At 37.0% G+C, this 14,670-nt stretch overlaps 1 protein-coding gene across 17 annotated transcripts in view; it reads right to left on the bottom strand.

Moving 5' to 3' along the window:
* The window catches only part of EPB41L2 (erythrocyte membrane protein band 4.1 like 2), a 120,391-nt gene that overhangs the window by 27,539 nt on the left and 78,182 nt on the right, over positions 1 to 14,670 (bottom strand). For all 17 annotated transcript variants that reach the window (XM_040597147.1, XM_040597157.1, XM_040597149.1 and 14 more), the window contains 6 exons: positions 12,326 to 12,401; positions 10,588 to 10,806; positions 10,037 to 10,124; positions 8,282 to 8,434; positions 7,000 to 7,097; positions 1,779 to 1,951 (listed from right to left, as the gene is read on the bottom strand). In XM_040597147.1, coding sequence (XP_040453081.1) covers positions 1,779 to 1,951; positions 7,000 to 7,097; positions 8,282 to 8,434; positions 10,037 to 10,124; positions 10,588 to 10,806; positions 12,326 to 12,401 — 807 coding nt within the window. The remainder of the gene's footprint in view (positions 1 to 1,778; positions 1,952 to 6,999; positions 7,098 to 8,281; positions 8,435 to 10,036; positions 10,125 to 10,587; positions 10,807 to 12,325; positions 12,402 to 14,670) is intronic.

The raw sequence follows: 14,670 nt of genomic DNA, 5'->3' as shown, positions 1-14,670 counted from the left end.
GCCGGATTTGTGATGTTAGTCTTTCAGGGCCTCTCTAAGTAGTAAGTTTTTGCAACTTAAGCTTCTGATCCTTTCTTGGGTGACAAATAGAGCATTTCTTGGGTATACATCCCTCAAGTTCTACAAGTTACTTTTGACAAATCACAGAACAATTTAGGTTGGAAGGATCATCTGGAGGTCAGCTAGTCCAGCCCCTTGCTCGGGCAGGTCCCATTACACCAGGCTGCTCAGGAACCCGTCTAGTTTAGTTTTGAACATATCCAAGGACACTTAAAACAAGCAAACAACGAGTTTTCTTATTTCTACTGAATTTTGCTGTGTCTCAACTTGCAGGCACTCCCCAATTGCCTTATCGCTGGGCATCTCTGAGAAAAGTGTGGCTCTGTCTGTTCTGTACCTCCTCTCTGGGTAGCTGTAGACAGCAATATCTCACTACAAGCCTCTTCTTCTTAAATAAAGCCGAAGGACCACAGTTCCCTCATCCTCTCCTCATATATTATATAGGCTCCCAGACCTCTGGTCAGCTTGGTGGCCCTTACGGGGCTCACTGCAATATATCAATGCCCATCTAATACTGGGGAGCCCAAAGACACAGTATTCCAGATATGGTCTTCACAGAGTACTGCATAGAGGGGAATAGTAATTTCTCCTAATGTGCTGGTTATGCTCTTGCTCATACAGCCCAGGATACAGTTGGCCTTCTTAGCTGTAAGGGCACACTGTTGGCGCATGTTCAGCAGGAGTCCCCAGACCCTTTTCTGCAAGCCTGCTTTCACTGCAGGTGGTCCCCCAGCATGTACTGGTGTATGGTGTTACTCCTCCTCAGATACAGGACTTTGCATTTATTTTTGTTGAATTTCATATGGTTCCTTTCAGCTCATTCCTGCAGCATGCTGCAGTCCCTCTAGTAAGGGTGTGGTGGGAGCTGAGCAAGAGTACCTTTACGAAGATGAGAACACAGCTCTAGGTATTTGGGAGGAACAATGGCACTGGACACGCTGTTCACAAAGGAGATGCAGAGTGCAAGCGCACCCTCTACAGAATTTCTGGTTTCCAGTGTACACTCACAGTATGAACCTACATCGAGACTACTGCCTCAAGAAAGAACAATATTAAGTTTGACTTTGAATGAACACAGTTTAAAACTATTTCAGCCTGCAAGATGCCTTAAATGCTGCCAGGAATTGCTGGTTTCATTTGAGAGGAAACCAAAGATGTTTAAGGGAGAAAAACAAAACCCAAGAGCAATGTTTTATCATGCTCAAAATTTTGACTGTAATGGTTCTTTAAGAGTGAAAGTTTGGGCCTGAACACACATGCATACACACCTGTATTCTGCAGATGATGCACTAGAAGAAACAACTTGTTCTGCCTTTTCTGTTGTAGAGAGACACAACCAGGCAAACCCAGAGCCCAATTTTTTTTTTTTGGTTTACTGACCAAACAATTCTAATCAACAGCATATAGCACATGCCTATACTGTAAAACAGGTATCAGTAGTCAACACAGATGCTACATGTTCAATACAGAAACCTCCATATAATCACAGCAGTGTCATACAATTTAGACAGTGACTTAACTTACTGTTTAGGTCACTTAAATTCAACAAGTAACTAAAGTGGCTACTCCTTACATTACACGTCAGAAACTGAAATTAAAAAAATTTGTCAGTTGACATTCTGGCCATTCATAATGTCAACATTTTTGAATGTTTGTTGGATCAGAGTGACAACACATAATGTAATCATTACACTGAAGAAATAAGTTAAACTTCATACCTCCATCAAGGCTTCTGGAAACACGTTTGCTTGAAGTGCGTTCAAAGTACGGAGCTGGTCTGTCTATGAGGTTGCTAGCTTGTCGTGTCTGTGCTTGCGTACGTCCACTGTAGCGGAACTTGGAACCCAAGGTTAGAAACTTTGCTTTTGGAGGCTGTTCTGGTGATACAAGTCTAAAAAGTAAATATGAGGGAAGTCAGTTAAAAATAAATATTTTATATATTTAATGAGGTACTTTAAAGCTACTTATTATATTTCAACTTCAGTTCACCATGCATGATTTATGCACTCCAAAAAAGGATTCTACCATAAGCTCTCAGAACTTCTAAAACAATGCACATTGTTTATTATTTGCAGTTGGAGTTGAAGCGATGCTGATAACCATCACATTTTCCACAGCATGACTAAGCATGTGTGATCCTTATATTTTGGTGCTACTTTGGTTAAATTTTATTTTTTGTAGAAAGCTGAGGCCGTTGTAAGTCCAGGTAGAATACCTCGCAGATCTCCCTCCTTAGAATGTTACTTGTAGTAGAAATTATATATCTCCCACTTCCACTGTTTCTCCTATATTCTGAGGTACCAATACAGCAGCTGCCATTCTTCAAAGTTAGGGAATGGCATCTCAAAACTGCATAGAAGGCTGTATGAAATGAAAAAAAGACTGAGATGGCTGGAGAGTTGTGACCCAACAGTGACAAGTTTAACAAGCTAGATTCAGACTCAATTTTCTTTACAGTCATTTATAGATTTATATGAGTTTATGTTTGCTGGATATAAGGAGGAGAAAAAACCATATCATGACAAGGATAAAAAAGAGATTCAGTTACGAGTACTATTAATGCTGGGTTCTGTGCTGGGTATGTACATTTGTACCTCAGTGTTGGCATCAATGTCAGAAAGTCTAAGTAACAATGTGGTAGAATTTGCTATGAGGGACTCTGCTTTGTTTCCCCAGTTTTTTGGTATCACATGAGTTTAAAGAGACAGATCCTCTATACCTCCCTGAATTTCCTCCAATATGAGGACTTTTTGAGCCACCAGCTTAAACACTGAGGGTACTGTTTGTTCCAGTGCCATACTCGCTGATAGGATAAACAGTCATCACTGCAGGAACTCTTCCCAGTCTCTGCTTCTCTAGAAAGGTCTTTGATGTTACTTCCTGGATCAACGTAGCGCTGCAAATACACGCACATCCAGCATGCCAGTCTCCATGGCCTACTCTCCCTCCATGTAAAACCCATCAGGCTATTCCAAACATAGCTTTTGGATTTGTAGATCTTCAAAGAGAAACCCACCGAACACCGGTTTCTTTCCCGCAGAAGCAGCAACTACTGTGCCCTTTGTACTTAGGATGGCACACATAGGCAAGCGAGACTTAAGAGTATGCTGACTTTGTTTTCCTCTTCTGAAGCATTTACACAGGGAATATCTGTGTCAGTGGAATCCAAACCAACATACATTAAGGCAGTACCCAGTGGTGGGTTCTGAAAACTGACAGTCATTCTAAAGATATTTCAGCAAAACTGAAGAATTTTCAGATACTTAGCAAAAAGAATGGTGAGCTAATGTGGTGGGTTGACCTTGGCTGGATGCCAGGTGCCCACCAAAGCTGTTCTATCGCTCCCCTCAGCTGGACAGGGCAGAGAAGAAAATATAATGAAAAGCTTGTGGGTTGAGGGACAGGGAGAGATCATTCACCAATTACCCATCATGGGCAAAACAGACTCAACTTGGGGAAAAAAATAATTTATTACCAATCAGAGTAGGATAATGATACCTAAAACCAAAACTTAAAAACACATTCAACCCCACCCCTCCCTTCTTCTTGAACTCAACTTCTTCTTGAATTCCCTACTGCCTCCCATGGAGCGGCAATGAGGGACATGGAATGGGGGTTTGTGGTCAGTTCATCACACATTTCTGCCACTCCTTTCTTCTCTGTGGGAGGCCTCCTCACACTCTTCCCCTGCTCCAGCATGGGGTCCCTCTCATGTGAGACAGTCTTCCATGAACTTCTCCAGCGTGAGTCCTTCCCACAGGCTACGGTTCTTCAGCAACTGCTCCAGCGTGGGTCCCCCATGGGGTCACAAGTCCTGCCACCAAACATGCTCCAGCATGGGATCCTCTGTTTACAAGTTCACAGCTCCTTCCAGGAGCCTGTTACAGCCTGAACTTCCCATGGGGTCACAGCCTCCTTTGGGCATCCATCCGCTCCAGCATGGGGTCCTCCACAGGCTGCAGGTGGCTATCTGATCCACCATGGACCTCCACGGGCTGAGGGGCACAGCCTGCCTCACCATGGCCTTCACCACAGGCTGCAAGGGCATCTCTTCGCCGGTGCCTGGAGCACCTCCTGTCCCTCCTTCTTCACTGACCTTGATGTGTGCAGAGCTGTTGCTCTCACATAGTCTCAACTCCTCTCGCCGGCTGTTGTTGCACAGAACTCCTTTCCCTTCTTAAATACATTATCCCAGAGGTGCTACCACTGTCACTGATGGGCTTGGCCTTGGTCAGTGGTGGGTCTGTCTTGGAGCTGGCTGTCATTTGCTCTATTGGACGTGCGGGAAGCTTCTCACAGAAGCCACCTCTATAGCCCTCCACCTACCAAAACCTTGCCTGCAAACCCAATACAGCTAGATAGAAAGTTACCATTTTCACTAACAGAGGATGTTTATGGCTTTGTCAGAGCGCTAGCCAGGAGGATCCAATCCTGCATGCCTAAGAGGCATAAGCACACACCTGAATCTTAATCTGTTGCAACATATTTTTAAAGAAAATAAAATTCAAGACAGACTAATTCACCCTTCTGTGCTAAGGACACTTAGGCAATAAAATCACAAGTATCTGGAGCTTCACTTCCATTGCTTCTATAAAACAGCCTTATGCAATCTTTGTGACAATTTATTTCTCCACATTTATTTCCAAGAGAGAGTGCATTATGCATTAAGAGGAAGAAGGCTAAAAGGGTTTTTCCAAGGTTCTTCCTGTTTATTTTCCAGTCTTGGCAAGGCTACAGCATTAACTGCCATTTTTATCTTCCAACCTGCTGAGACAAACTTTTAATCTTTTAATGTGGAAAAAACAAGAGAACTAATTACTTCCTGATTGAGGGCATTTGAATGGATTTTTTTGTATTACAAGCTTAATTACACAAAATAACTGAAGATTATGCTTTTACCATTTTAAAACATTCTGGGGAGATGCTGATTCAATCATTAAAATTTCAAATAAAACATCATAAAGCAGAATTGTAAGCAGTTTTCTGCAGCCATTGGTTAACATCCAGAGTTGCAGACTAAGTTTACCTCAAAAGATTAATGTAGATATAATCTGACTGTATTTCTTAAAGTAGATTGTTGCTCTTCGGAAATGGTACTGGAATCCTATAAGGTTGAGCTGATACAAGCGAATCTAATGCCTCTTGGTTGTCATTTTCAATATAGCTCATTACAAGTTTTTATAAATAACTTCATATACTGGCTCAATTTCCCATACGTTGTAAGAAGATGGATCTTAATGCAACAATTTGAGAAAAACAAACATTGCAAGAGACAACACAAGGAATCTTACAATGTTATATAGGGCATGCTAGGGGATCTGGAAACTAAAAACGTACACCTAGATTGAATACTATTTACTGTGGTATCATACACAAGCTTTACACATTCTTTGAAAGAGCTACAGTCTTTTGGACTGTAGCATTGCTTTCTGCTTTTTATCTTTGGAGAAAAATAGAGCTGGACTTATTTTACTGTTTTTAAATCAGGATAAGAGGTTCTAAGGATTTTCTGTCTGATGACATCAGTGGAGTACATGGATTTTACAGTATAGTTCAAGTATTTGTTACATAATACTCATTATAATACCACTCCTGGTTAGGAAAAGCCACTTCTGAGTGGAATAAAATCCAATTATTTTTATTAGGTCAGAATTTTTGCAGTAAGATTATCTAATATGCATTAACGTTCCTGAAAGCTTTCATATTTGCACATGGTAGTTTCTCAGTTTAGGATTTTTGACTTCCATAAGGTTTGTTTTTTCACTATTCGGGTCCATTTTATTACTATAAAATTAGGAAATACAGTTTCCCAGCAAAGCAAATCACTTCATAATTTATTTGAAGAGTGTTGATAAACCTCTCATTGCAGACAGAACTGCATGCTGTTTCTGGTAACGGACATCACCCCCCAGAGCAGACTTTACATTTTAGAGAGGAATAGAATGGTGGATGATATATTTTAGTAAATTTGTCTAATGAATTCTATCAAAAATGAAAAAAAATAATCTTTGATCAGATTTTTAAAAATATTTGCTTCTCAATTAAACATTTTGAGAGTGACTGCCAATCTCAGCACAAATTCTAACATTGCATTCAAAAATATTCTACATTAAATGAAAATCTGAATACTGAAAAGCATCCAATAAGACAGTTCCAGTAATGAACTGCTTAGGTCTCATGGTCCTCAAGTTCTCTGAGGGTCTCAGTCTAGCAAGTACATTCAGCTACAGGATCGCATCTACCTTAGAATACAACTGATTTTTTAAAATAAAACACAGGTTACTGAAGGAGAAAGCTTACCTTCTACATATCCTAGTTACTGAGCTCATTTGAAGCAAGAAACTTTGATTCAATGCCTATTCAATGCATAAGAGATTTGACATAAATCTGTGACTTTCAGACTGCATGGGGCACAGGGACTCCCTCATGGAGTTTGAAAAATCTTCATTTGATTTTTATAATAGCAGAAACTCCTTTTCAGTGGAGGAAGCAGAAAGAGAAATAACTCTGTGGCCTATCGTTAAAGTGCTCATTTACAAAAAGACCATAGGTTCAATGACCAATTCAGAATTTTATGTTTGTCAGTTGCTGGGGAAAAAATGCAGAGAAAGTTACAGATTATTATGTAAACAAATAGTAGCCTGTTTTTAAAGTGATTCTCTGATTTTTAAAGAATGACTGTAAACTCAGCCCAGTTGATAAATAAGGAAAAATTCAGCTGTGAACTATGAAAGTTTAAATAAACCAGTTAACTGTACTTGAGACCCAGAACTAGTAATTTGGGGTCAATGATTGTTAGGGTGTCTTCTAAGAGGTATTAGTGGACTGAGAAATTAGGGGCAAAAAAGGGGTGAAATCTTCTTTACTTTCTTCATATCCTTTAAAAGAAAGATATGAGCATACCTGGCAAAGTGGAAGAAGTGCAGAATTATCATTTACCTGAAGAAAGTATGGTGCTCCACACAAACCTTCCATAACCTTTTAGCAGCCCGATGGTTTGGCAGTTTGAACCCAATAGTGCTCTCAAACTGTTCCAGCTGGAAAGAATCCACAAATTAACCCATTTCATTAAGCTGGCTATTAACTAGCAAGCAGTTTAGATAGTACTATTACTGTAACAAGCTGTAATTCTCCTCTCGTATGACTTCATAAGATTTTTTAAAAAATATTAAAAAAATCAGAATTTCCAGCCTTTTAATAAAATCATACTTGTCAGGCTAGTGATGATGGGCAATAACCATATTATCACTTCCTATCTATATTAATGGCTCTTTTGAGAAATCCAATAATACTGTAGTGTTCCTTGCTGATTTTCTGACTAGCTGCCCGAAGTATTTATTTTTAAACTGCATGAAGTAATTGTACTGCAAGTTGTGCTGCACACTTTCCTTGGATTTGATAATAGTCTGATATCCATACCGCAGTGTTAAGCTTACCTGATCCATTTCACTATATAATAGTTTCTTAGCAAAAATATTACGTCCACGCACCATCAACACCTGCGAGAACAATACATGTGTGTTCCAAAACTTACAAAACCACAATGTTGGTATTGCACTACTGGTATTTAGACTTCTCTTTTGTTTTATTTATCTACACAGTAAAAGCTACCTTAAACATTTTTCACTATAATCTAAAAAAGCATTACAATTTTGACATTTTGGTTTTTGTTAAATTTCCAGTTACAATGTGTTCAAAATGTACACACACACCCCACACCCCTTCAGAAACTCCCACAAACTTATATTGGCATCAAGCAAGAAAGTTGGATCCATTATTTTCAGAGCAGCTAACAGAAAGAGTTATAATGTTCTACAGGGCAAATCAAGCCTTTGGCAACAGCCATAAACTAGATGCATGGCACATTTAGTGAACAATTACACTCAAAGAGGAAGAGAAGCTGGCTCTCTCCCAGAACTGCAAGTCTCTATAGACAGTTAAGAACATGGCCAGTATAACTAGCTTTCCCTGTGAAGAAAAAAAAAAAAGATGGCATCTATTAAAAAAAGAAAATAGATTTTCTTCTTGGTTTGCATGTACTGATCAAGAGGAGTGTTTAATACAATCAGTAAAATCTGAAGAGGAAAACAAAATGCTCTTAAGTGCTACTTAAATCTAGGATAAGCCTGTGAGGACATATGGGAAAAAAACGATGGTGTTTTCATGTTACTGGATAGAAATGATTTCACAAAAGAAACAAAGACAGCAAGGTGCTACTCACTTCTGCTGGCCTGACTTTGATGTAGAAATTACTTCGCTTATAGGAAATCTTCAGAATTTTTGGCCAAGCAAAGCGGTTGATCCGGAGTCTATCTTTGTAAATGAGCAGTCCATTAGCACATACACCCAGCATGATATCCACACCTTCAGAATCCTATCATGTGTGAGATAATTTCATAACAATCAGTTTAATAACATTCCAAACAAGTAATAATCGCTAGCGTACCTTGGGGGAATAATGAGACCTTTTTCATATTCAAACCTACAAGACCCTGATAAGATTCTTAAAGCAGAAATGGCCAAGTATATTGATTTTATAGGAAAGGCCTTTGACTATTTGTAATAGTTTTGGCACTCATATGCCATTGCATACGCCACGGTTCTGGGAAATTCTTCAATATTCTGGCAATAGGGACTAAGTCAACAACTTACAAGTAAGGAAAGGTATGGTGGGTGTGCTACCATTAATTTCAATATTAAAAGAAGAAAATTTTAAACCAGGCCTTTCCAACTTAAAACAGTTGGTGAAAGTCTCAACAAGTTGGTGATCACGGTGATCTTTTACAGTCTCCTACTATTCCAATAAAGATATAGGAAGTAATGGAAAGCTGGCTGGAAATGTCAACATAACATTTCAAGAGTGCTGGTGGGCTGGGTTTCTGAGCATTCTGTTCCACTGACAGCAACTGATGCAAGTTTTACAGGCTACAAAATTAATCACTTACTGACAAGGCTTTGATACACTGTACCACTATATAGTACAGTAGAATCACATGCCCTCCCCAACAATAAATAACTACATCAAATTCCCACACTGTCATTAAAAGTTGCTTCACTGGCATAAATAACAGGCTGCAAGCAGAGCTTGTCAAACAGCAGCAGTTCTAATGCTTGCAGTTACTTTAGTACAGCAAAAGAAAGCTCCAATAACACTAAAAAACCCTAAATTCCTTAAAACACTACAGACTAAGTGAACTGCCATGCTGTATTGTATTGAAAAAGTAACAAATGATACATAGTTAATATATGTGAATAAAAATTTCAGTATATTTCTTTCATGGTCTAACAGAACACAGGCAAAAGTTTATGGAAAACTGCAAAAACAAGCATACATTGTTTCCATATGAAACAGAACTAAACAATGTTTCTCCAGTACTTGAAAGGCTTAGTTAACTTTTTAAAATATAGGTCTGATATGCTTACAATGCATTGATTTTCCTATTGATTTGAGACTGGATTTGTGCAAGCTGTGGGAGGGGTTGGTTAGGTGATTTGTTGGGTTTTTTAACTAAAAGCAGCCCACTAGAAATGCAAATCTGATTTGATCTATCCAGAGGAGTGTAAAAAGCACCAAAACCCACCCTCCCCCAAGACCCCCACACCGTTCAATTTTTAACTCTCATGTTATTAACAATAACATGTTCTTTTAGGCTTTACTTTATGGCCCCACATTTTCTTGGCATCAAAAATCTGTCATTTAAAAAAGCATTTAGCCATTTTTATGAATAAAGCATTATTTCCAAGCTGCACCTATGTCTATGCATTAAATGAACTTAGATTTAAAATAAATTCTAAGGATGTTAGAGCTGTAAACTGAGTAATTATCGTGACCAAGAGATAAAAGGCTTATACCTAAGAACTGAGGGCATGACTTTTTTACAATAAAACACATATATGCTGTGTTCTTCAATACTAAGCATGTCTATAATTTTGGTTATGCTTAAAACAAAAGGAAAACCAAACCAATCCCCAGTACCTTGGCATGATGTAAATCCACTCCATACATGGAGAGTCTCTTAGCATTTTCTAGGAACTGGGAATCCGCCTGTGCTGGAGTCAAGCCCCTAAAACCATTGAATAAGCCTTGAGTTTATTGACAAAAGAACTGAGAATCAAAACTGAGTGGAATCCTGGAATTCAGACACAGAAAAAGCTCAGTTTGTAAGGTATCAACAATATTTTTGCCCTAAAGGGAAAGTGTTTTTTTCAGAGCATATTATACGCTTTTAGTAGAGATTTCCACCTCCACTCTTTCAAATTATTCTAGCTGTATGTTGCTTAAACTAATTCATATGCTTAGATACAAATATTTTCTCCAAAAGTTCTCTTCTGAAATCTTAGTGAAACTACAATTTTCAAATTGAATTTTTTAAACACATGGAAGTAAGAGGTTCTAGTTGCATAGCAAAAGATTTCCGAAGTAATAATAACTTCAGCTTAGCAGTTTGACACCTCATCTTAAAAGAGTTGACATAAATGTGACAAAGCATGATGATTTTATTTAATCCTACTGTATTTTAGACACACCTGTGTGTTTTGTGTAGCTCAGCTACTTTCTCTTCCATTTCTTGAGTTTGATTGGGTGCAAATTGGAATTCACTGATATAATCACTGCGGTGCTCCTCTGGGTCATGATCACCCAGCTCAGCCTGGAGGGTGTATGAACCAAGGAGGGCGTGAGTCACAAAAGAACATGGTAGTCGACCAGAAGCAATATCCTGACGAAGCTGTAGGCACAAGAAATATCTGCAAGACAATGGAAAGGGGAAAAAGCTGAACAATCAAAAAAAAATAACAACAGAGAAACTATTACCAATGGCAAGTTTATAAGAGATATGGCAGAATTTATCGAGATGTATATAATCATATAATCACACTCTAAAATAAATCAATGTATTAATAATTTGTTAACATCTTACATTATTAGAGCATTATTGTCACACAGTAAATTCCACTTCCATTTTTAAGAGTTGATTTTACTTCCATAAATAATGTAAAGAGCAGGAAAAATTCTGATTTCCAATATAAATGAATGAAAAACTGTATCTAGTTTGTGACAAAAGCTGACTCAGGAACTACTTCATTTCATATTGTAGCCTGCAGGTATCTAAGGTTTACAAATAAAAGCTCATGCACTTCCTTTGACATTTCCTTTTGGGTCTAAAATTCTAACTTTTACATTTCTTGCAGTTACTGAGCTAATTAAGTCATGTAATAAACAAAAGAAATTTAGTTTACTATTGAACTCATAATTGCCTTCCTTAAATTGTGTATGTAGAATTTAATATTTCAGGTACTGCATACAGCCTTCTACCAAATTTAATGTTAACAATCAGTAGACATCCTACCCTAGCACAGATTTTTAATGTAAATTTTAAAAAAAGTTTTACAAGTGAAGCTTAAATTTTAAGGAATTTAGCTTTAAGCTATAACCATAAAAATGCTTTATCAGTTGAACACACAATTGAAAAGCCAATCAACTCACTGAAAAATTTCAAAGAAAACACAGACAGCTTCTCTTAAATACACTACAGAATAAATGTCTTAGATTATTTGTAGTAATATATCGGCTACACACTTGTGTAGCTATCTTATTTTGTGCAGAAGACTGATCTGATACGACATGAAGCAACATATATCCTGCCTCAGCAGAGTCAGCCAACTCCAAACCAAAAATAAGTGTTTAGGTTTTCCATAACTCCTGAAGAAATGAGTATTAATTCCCCATACTCTATCTACTATGTTAGTCTTGCAATGCTACCTTTTAGGTTCCTAATATCCAATGCATTCCATGTATTTTCTAAGAACTTTGGAAGAGAATTATGTTCAGGCTTTATTATGTTTTATGGTACGCACATGTATAAAACTACATTTTCACCAACTTAGCCTAGCTTATTGCTGAGTACCTTGGAGCCCTAGAGTTTTGCTCTTAATATCAATACCCTCATCACATCCTCATTTGCTATATAATAAATCAGTAGCCCTACAATAAAGCACTGTCTCCTTTGAAATATAATCATGTGCATCTTACTTCCTACCCAAATCATATCCCCACTTATCATTACATTCTTTCTCAGGTTTCTTCCCTAAGTTTTCACTTTGCGTTTTCGACCTTGTTCCAAAAAGCACTGGATGTAAGAACATCTGTAGTGTCTACAGTAACAGCCAAACGTTACAGCATCCAGGAACTGAAGAAGAATTTTTACATGCTCTTCAAATTAAACTAACAGTAATTTTCAAGTTTAAAATAAGGAACTATGCATACCTCGTGATGTCTTCAGTCAACTGTGAAGGATCAGGTGGATAAAACTTCACATTAAAGGTGAATATCCAAGGTAAACCTAAATGTGGGAAATGTCCAGTTGTTAACCTCAAGTTGAGGCAAGCAAAGGAAGAACCTTACTAAAAATGTCATGCAGTCATATAAATCTTAGATCACTGAAAACAAGAAGGTTTTTTTCCCTTTTTTTTTTTTCAGTACATTACTAAAAAGCATACATTATTTTCACTCAGGTAGTAACTTATATATACATACAGTGAAAGACCAGCATGTAAAATTATTTCTACAGAACGTTTTACAGTGAGTAACGTAAGTATCAGAAGACATCTAATTTGAAAACTACCAAATATATTTGAAAACTACCAAATATATTAACACTTTTAAGATAGTCTGTGTTCAAAGACATTTGCACTTGTGTTTATTTCCAACTCCTCCAAGTCTGAGAGACTGTATTGCTATGAATGTGAGAAGTCAAAATGAGGTCTGCATTGCATACAACAGAAAGATAATACGCCAATTACTCATATTCATACAGAATGCATGTAAGACAAAAAAATATTAGCCATTCCTCCTTTAAAATACTATTTTGAGAAACAATATCTTTAGCAACTCTAATATCAATGGTATTTTAAATTCCTATATGTTAGAATTGTTAAGACCACATGCATTTTTTTGAGCAAAAGCATGCTGGAAACCAGATTAATAATTTGAAAAAGCATAAAGTGTTGCCTTTAGTCATAGTTCTAGTTTTAAATTTAATAACTTGACAAAATGTAGAACTTTCCTAATTCAAACAGATTTTATTAAGTACATTGCAAACATACATATGTAATAGAAAATCCCAAAATAGAAGTCTAGAAAAAGAATTTAATATTTGGTTTTGCATGCTGCTTGAAAGTAAATGCAGTTGAGCTTTATCATATCTTGCCAAACATAAACACTACAATGCAGATCTGTTAGAAATTATGAAGAAAGATAAAAATCAAAATATCAAAACAATTCAGTAGCCATTTATGTCTGTCTCTTGACCCTCTTCTCCTAAGGCAAATAATATTTTGGTTAAAGACCTAGCAGAAAAAACATTCGGTAAAAAAAGGTAATCATTTTATAAAGCTTATTAATGAAGAATTTTGGACAGCAAACAATTTTAAATCTCTGTCATACACAGATAACTCATACTTTGAAAAACTTGTATTTTAACAACAAAAAAGACTGAAATGCTGTTTTCAGCATAATGCTAGAAAACTGACTTCTTTTTAAGGGTTATTTTCTTTTAAAAAATCCTGTTTTAAAATTTCACAGCTATTAAAGGTGAAGGGGTGCTTTGTGTAAAAATTTCTAATGTCTTTCAACATTTCAAAATTAATTCAGGTTTTCAGACATGACTATTCATTGGAGAACTTCAAGTTCTGCTTAAGTGTGAACCTCATTCTTCACCTGGCTGCTAAGTCACTGTTTCCTATTGAGAGCTCAGAGTTTTAGTGTACCTTTGTGTTCCCAGTTATCAATTCTTTGCTAGAACAATAACTTTGCTTATAAAATAAGGCAGGACTCCTTAAATGAGAAAGCCTAAAATACCTTTAAAAATGTCTAACACTAATTAATATATATAGCATGACAAACAGAATTAAAGCTGGAATAGATAAGCCCACTTCTACCATTTATCTCCCAGGGAATTAGCATCATTTAATGAAAAGCTGCTGATAATGAGTAAGCCAAACTGATGATGAGAAGCAATTGGGTCAAAATATCTATGCAAACTGTGTTCAGGGAGAGTGGTTATGTTACCAGGGTTGTGGAACGGGGAGAAATGGATGAAGTATGTGTCCTTTCACACAGGTAAACCAAAAATAAATCAGTCTTCAAGTTTTCCTGGAATTATGCAATTTTTCCTGGTATGAAGCAATTTTTCCTCATCTAAAACTGCAGTTAAACTAGTCACAGATGAATTCCTTTCTCCTTCTTGTCAGCATTTCTACAGTTAGCTTTCAGAAAGCACTGTAGCCAGAAGACCAAGACAGCATATGAAAAAAAAAAAAAAAGAAAAAAAAAAGGAAAAAACCCCTATATTCTCTATAAAAACCTAAAAAGAGCAAAAATACTCCAAACGTATCAACTGTGAAAAATTTCACATGTCTCTTCATACTAATTCCATAGCTAATCTATTGAAAGAATGTTGCAGTTGACTTCACTAAGTATTTTCTGGACAGTTGGTGACCTTATATTTTGCCCAATTACTGAAAGTACATTTATCCCCTGAATGTCGACTAGCAGGTATATTACAGTGTGCACAGTCTATATACTTCTCACTGCAGCATACTGTTTATAGC

This window comes from Falco naumanni, chromosome 6, assembly GCF_017639655.2.
Source record: "Falco naumanni isolate bFalNau1 chromosome 6, bFalNau1.pat, whole genome shotgun sequence".
NCBI lineage: Eukaryota > Metazoa > Chordata > Aves > Falconiformes > Falconidae > Falco > Falco naumanni.
The sequence above is the reverse complement of the archived record's forward strand: the minus strand, read 5'-3'. Positions and strand labels throughout refer to the sequence as shown.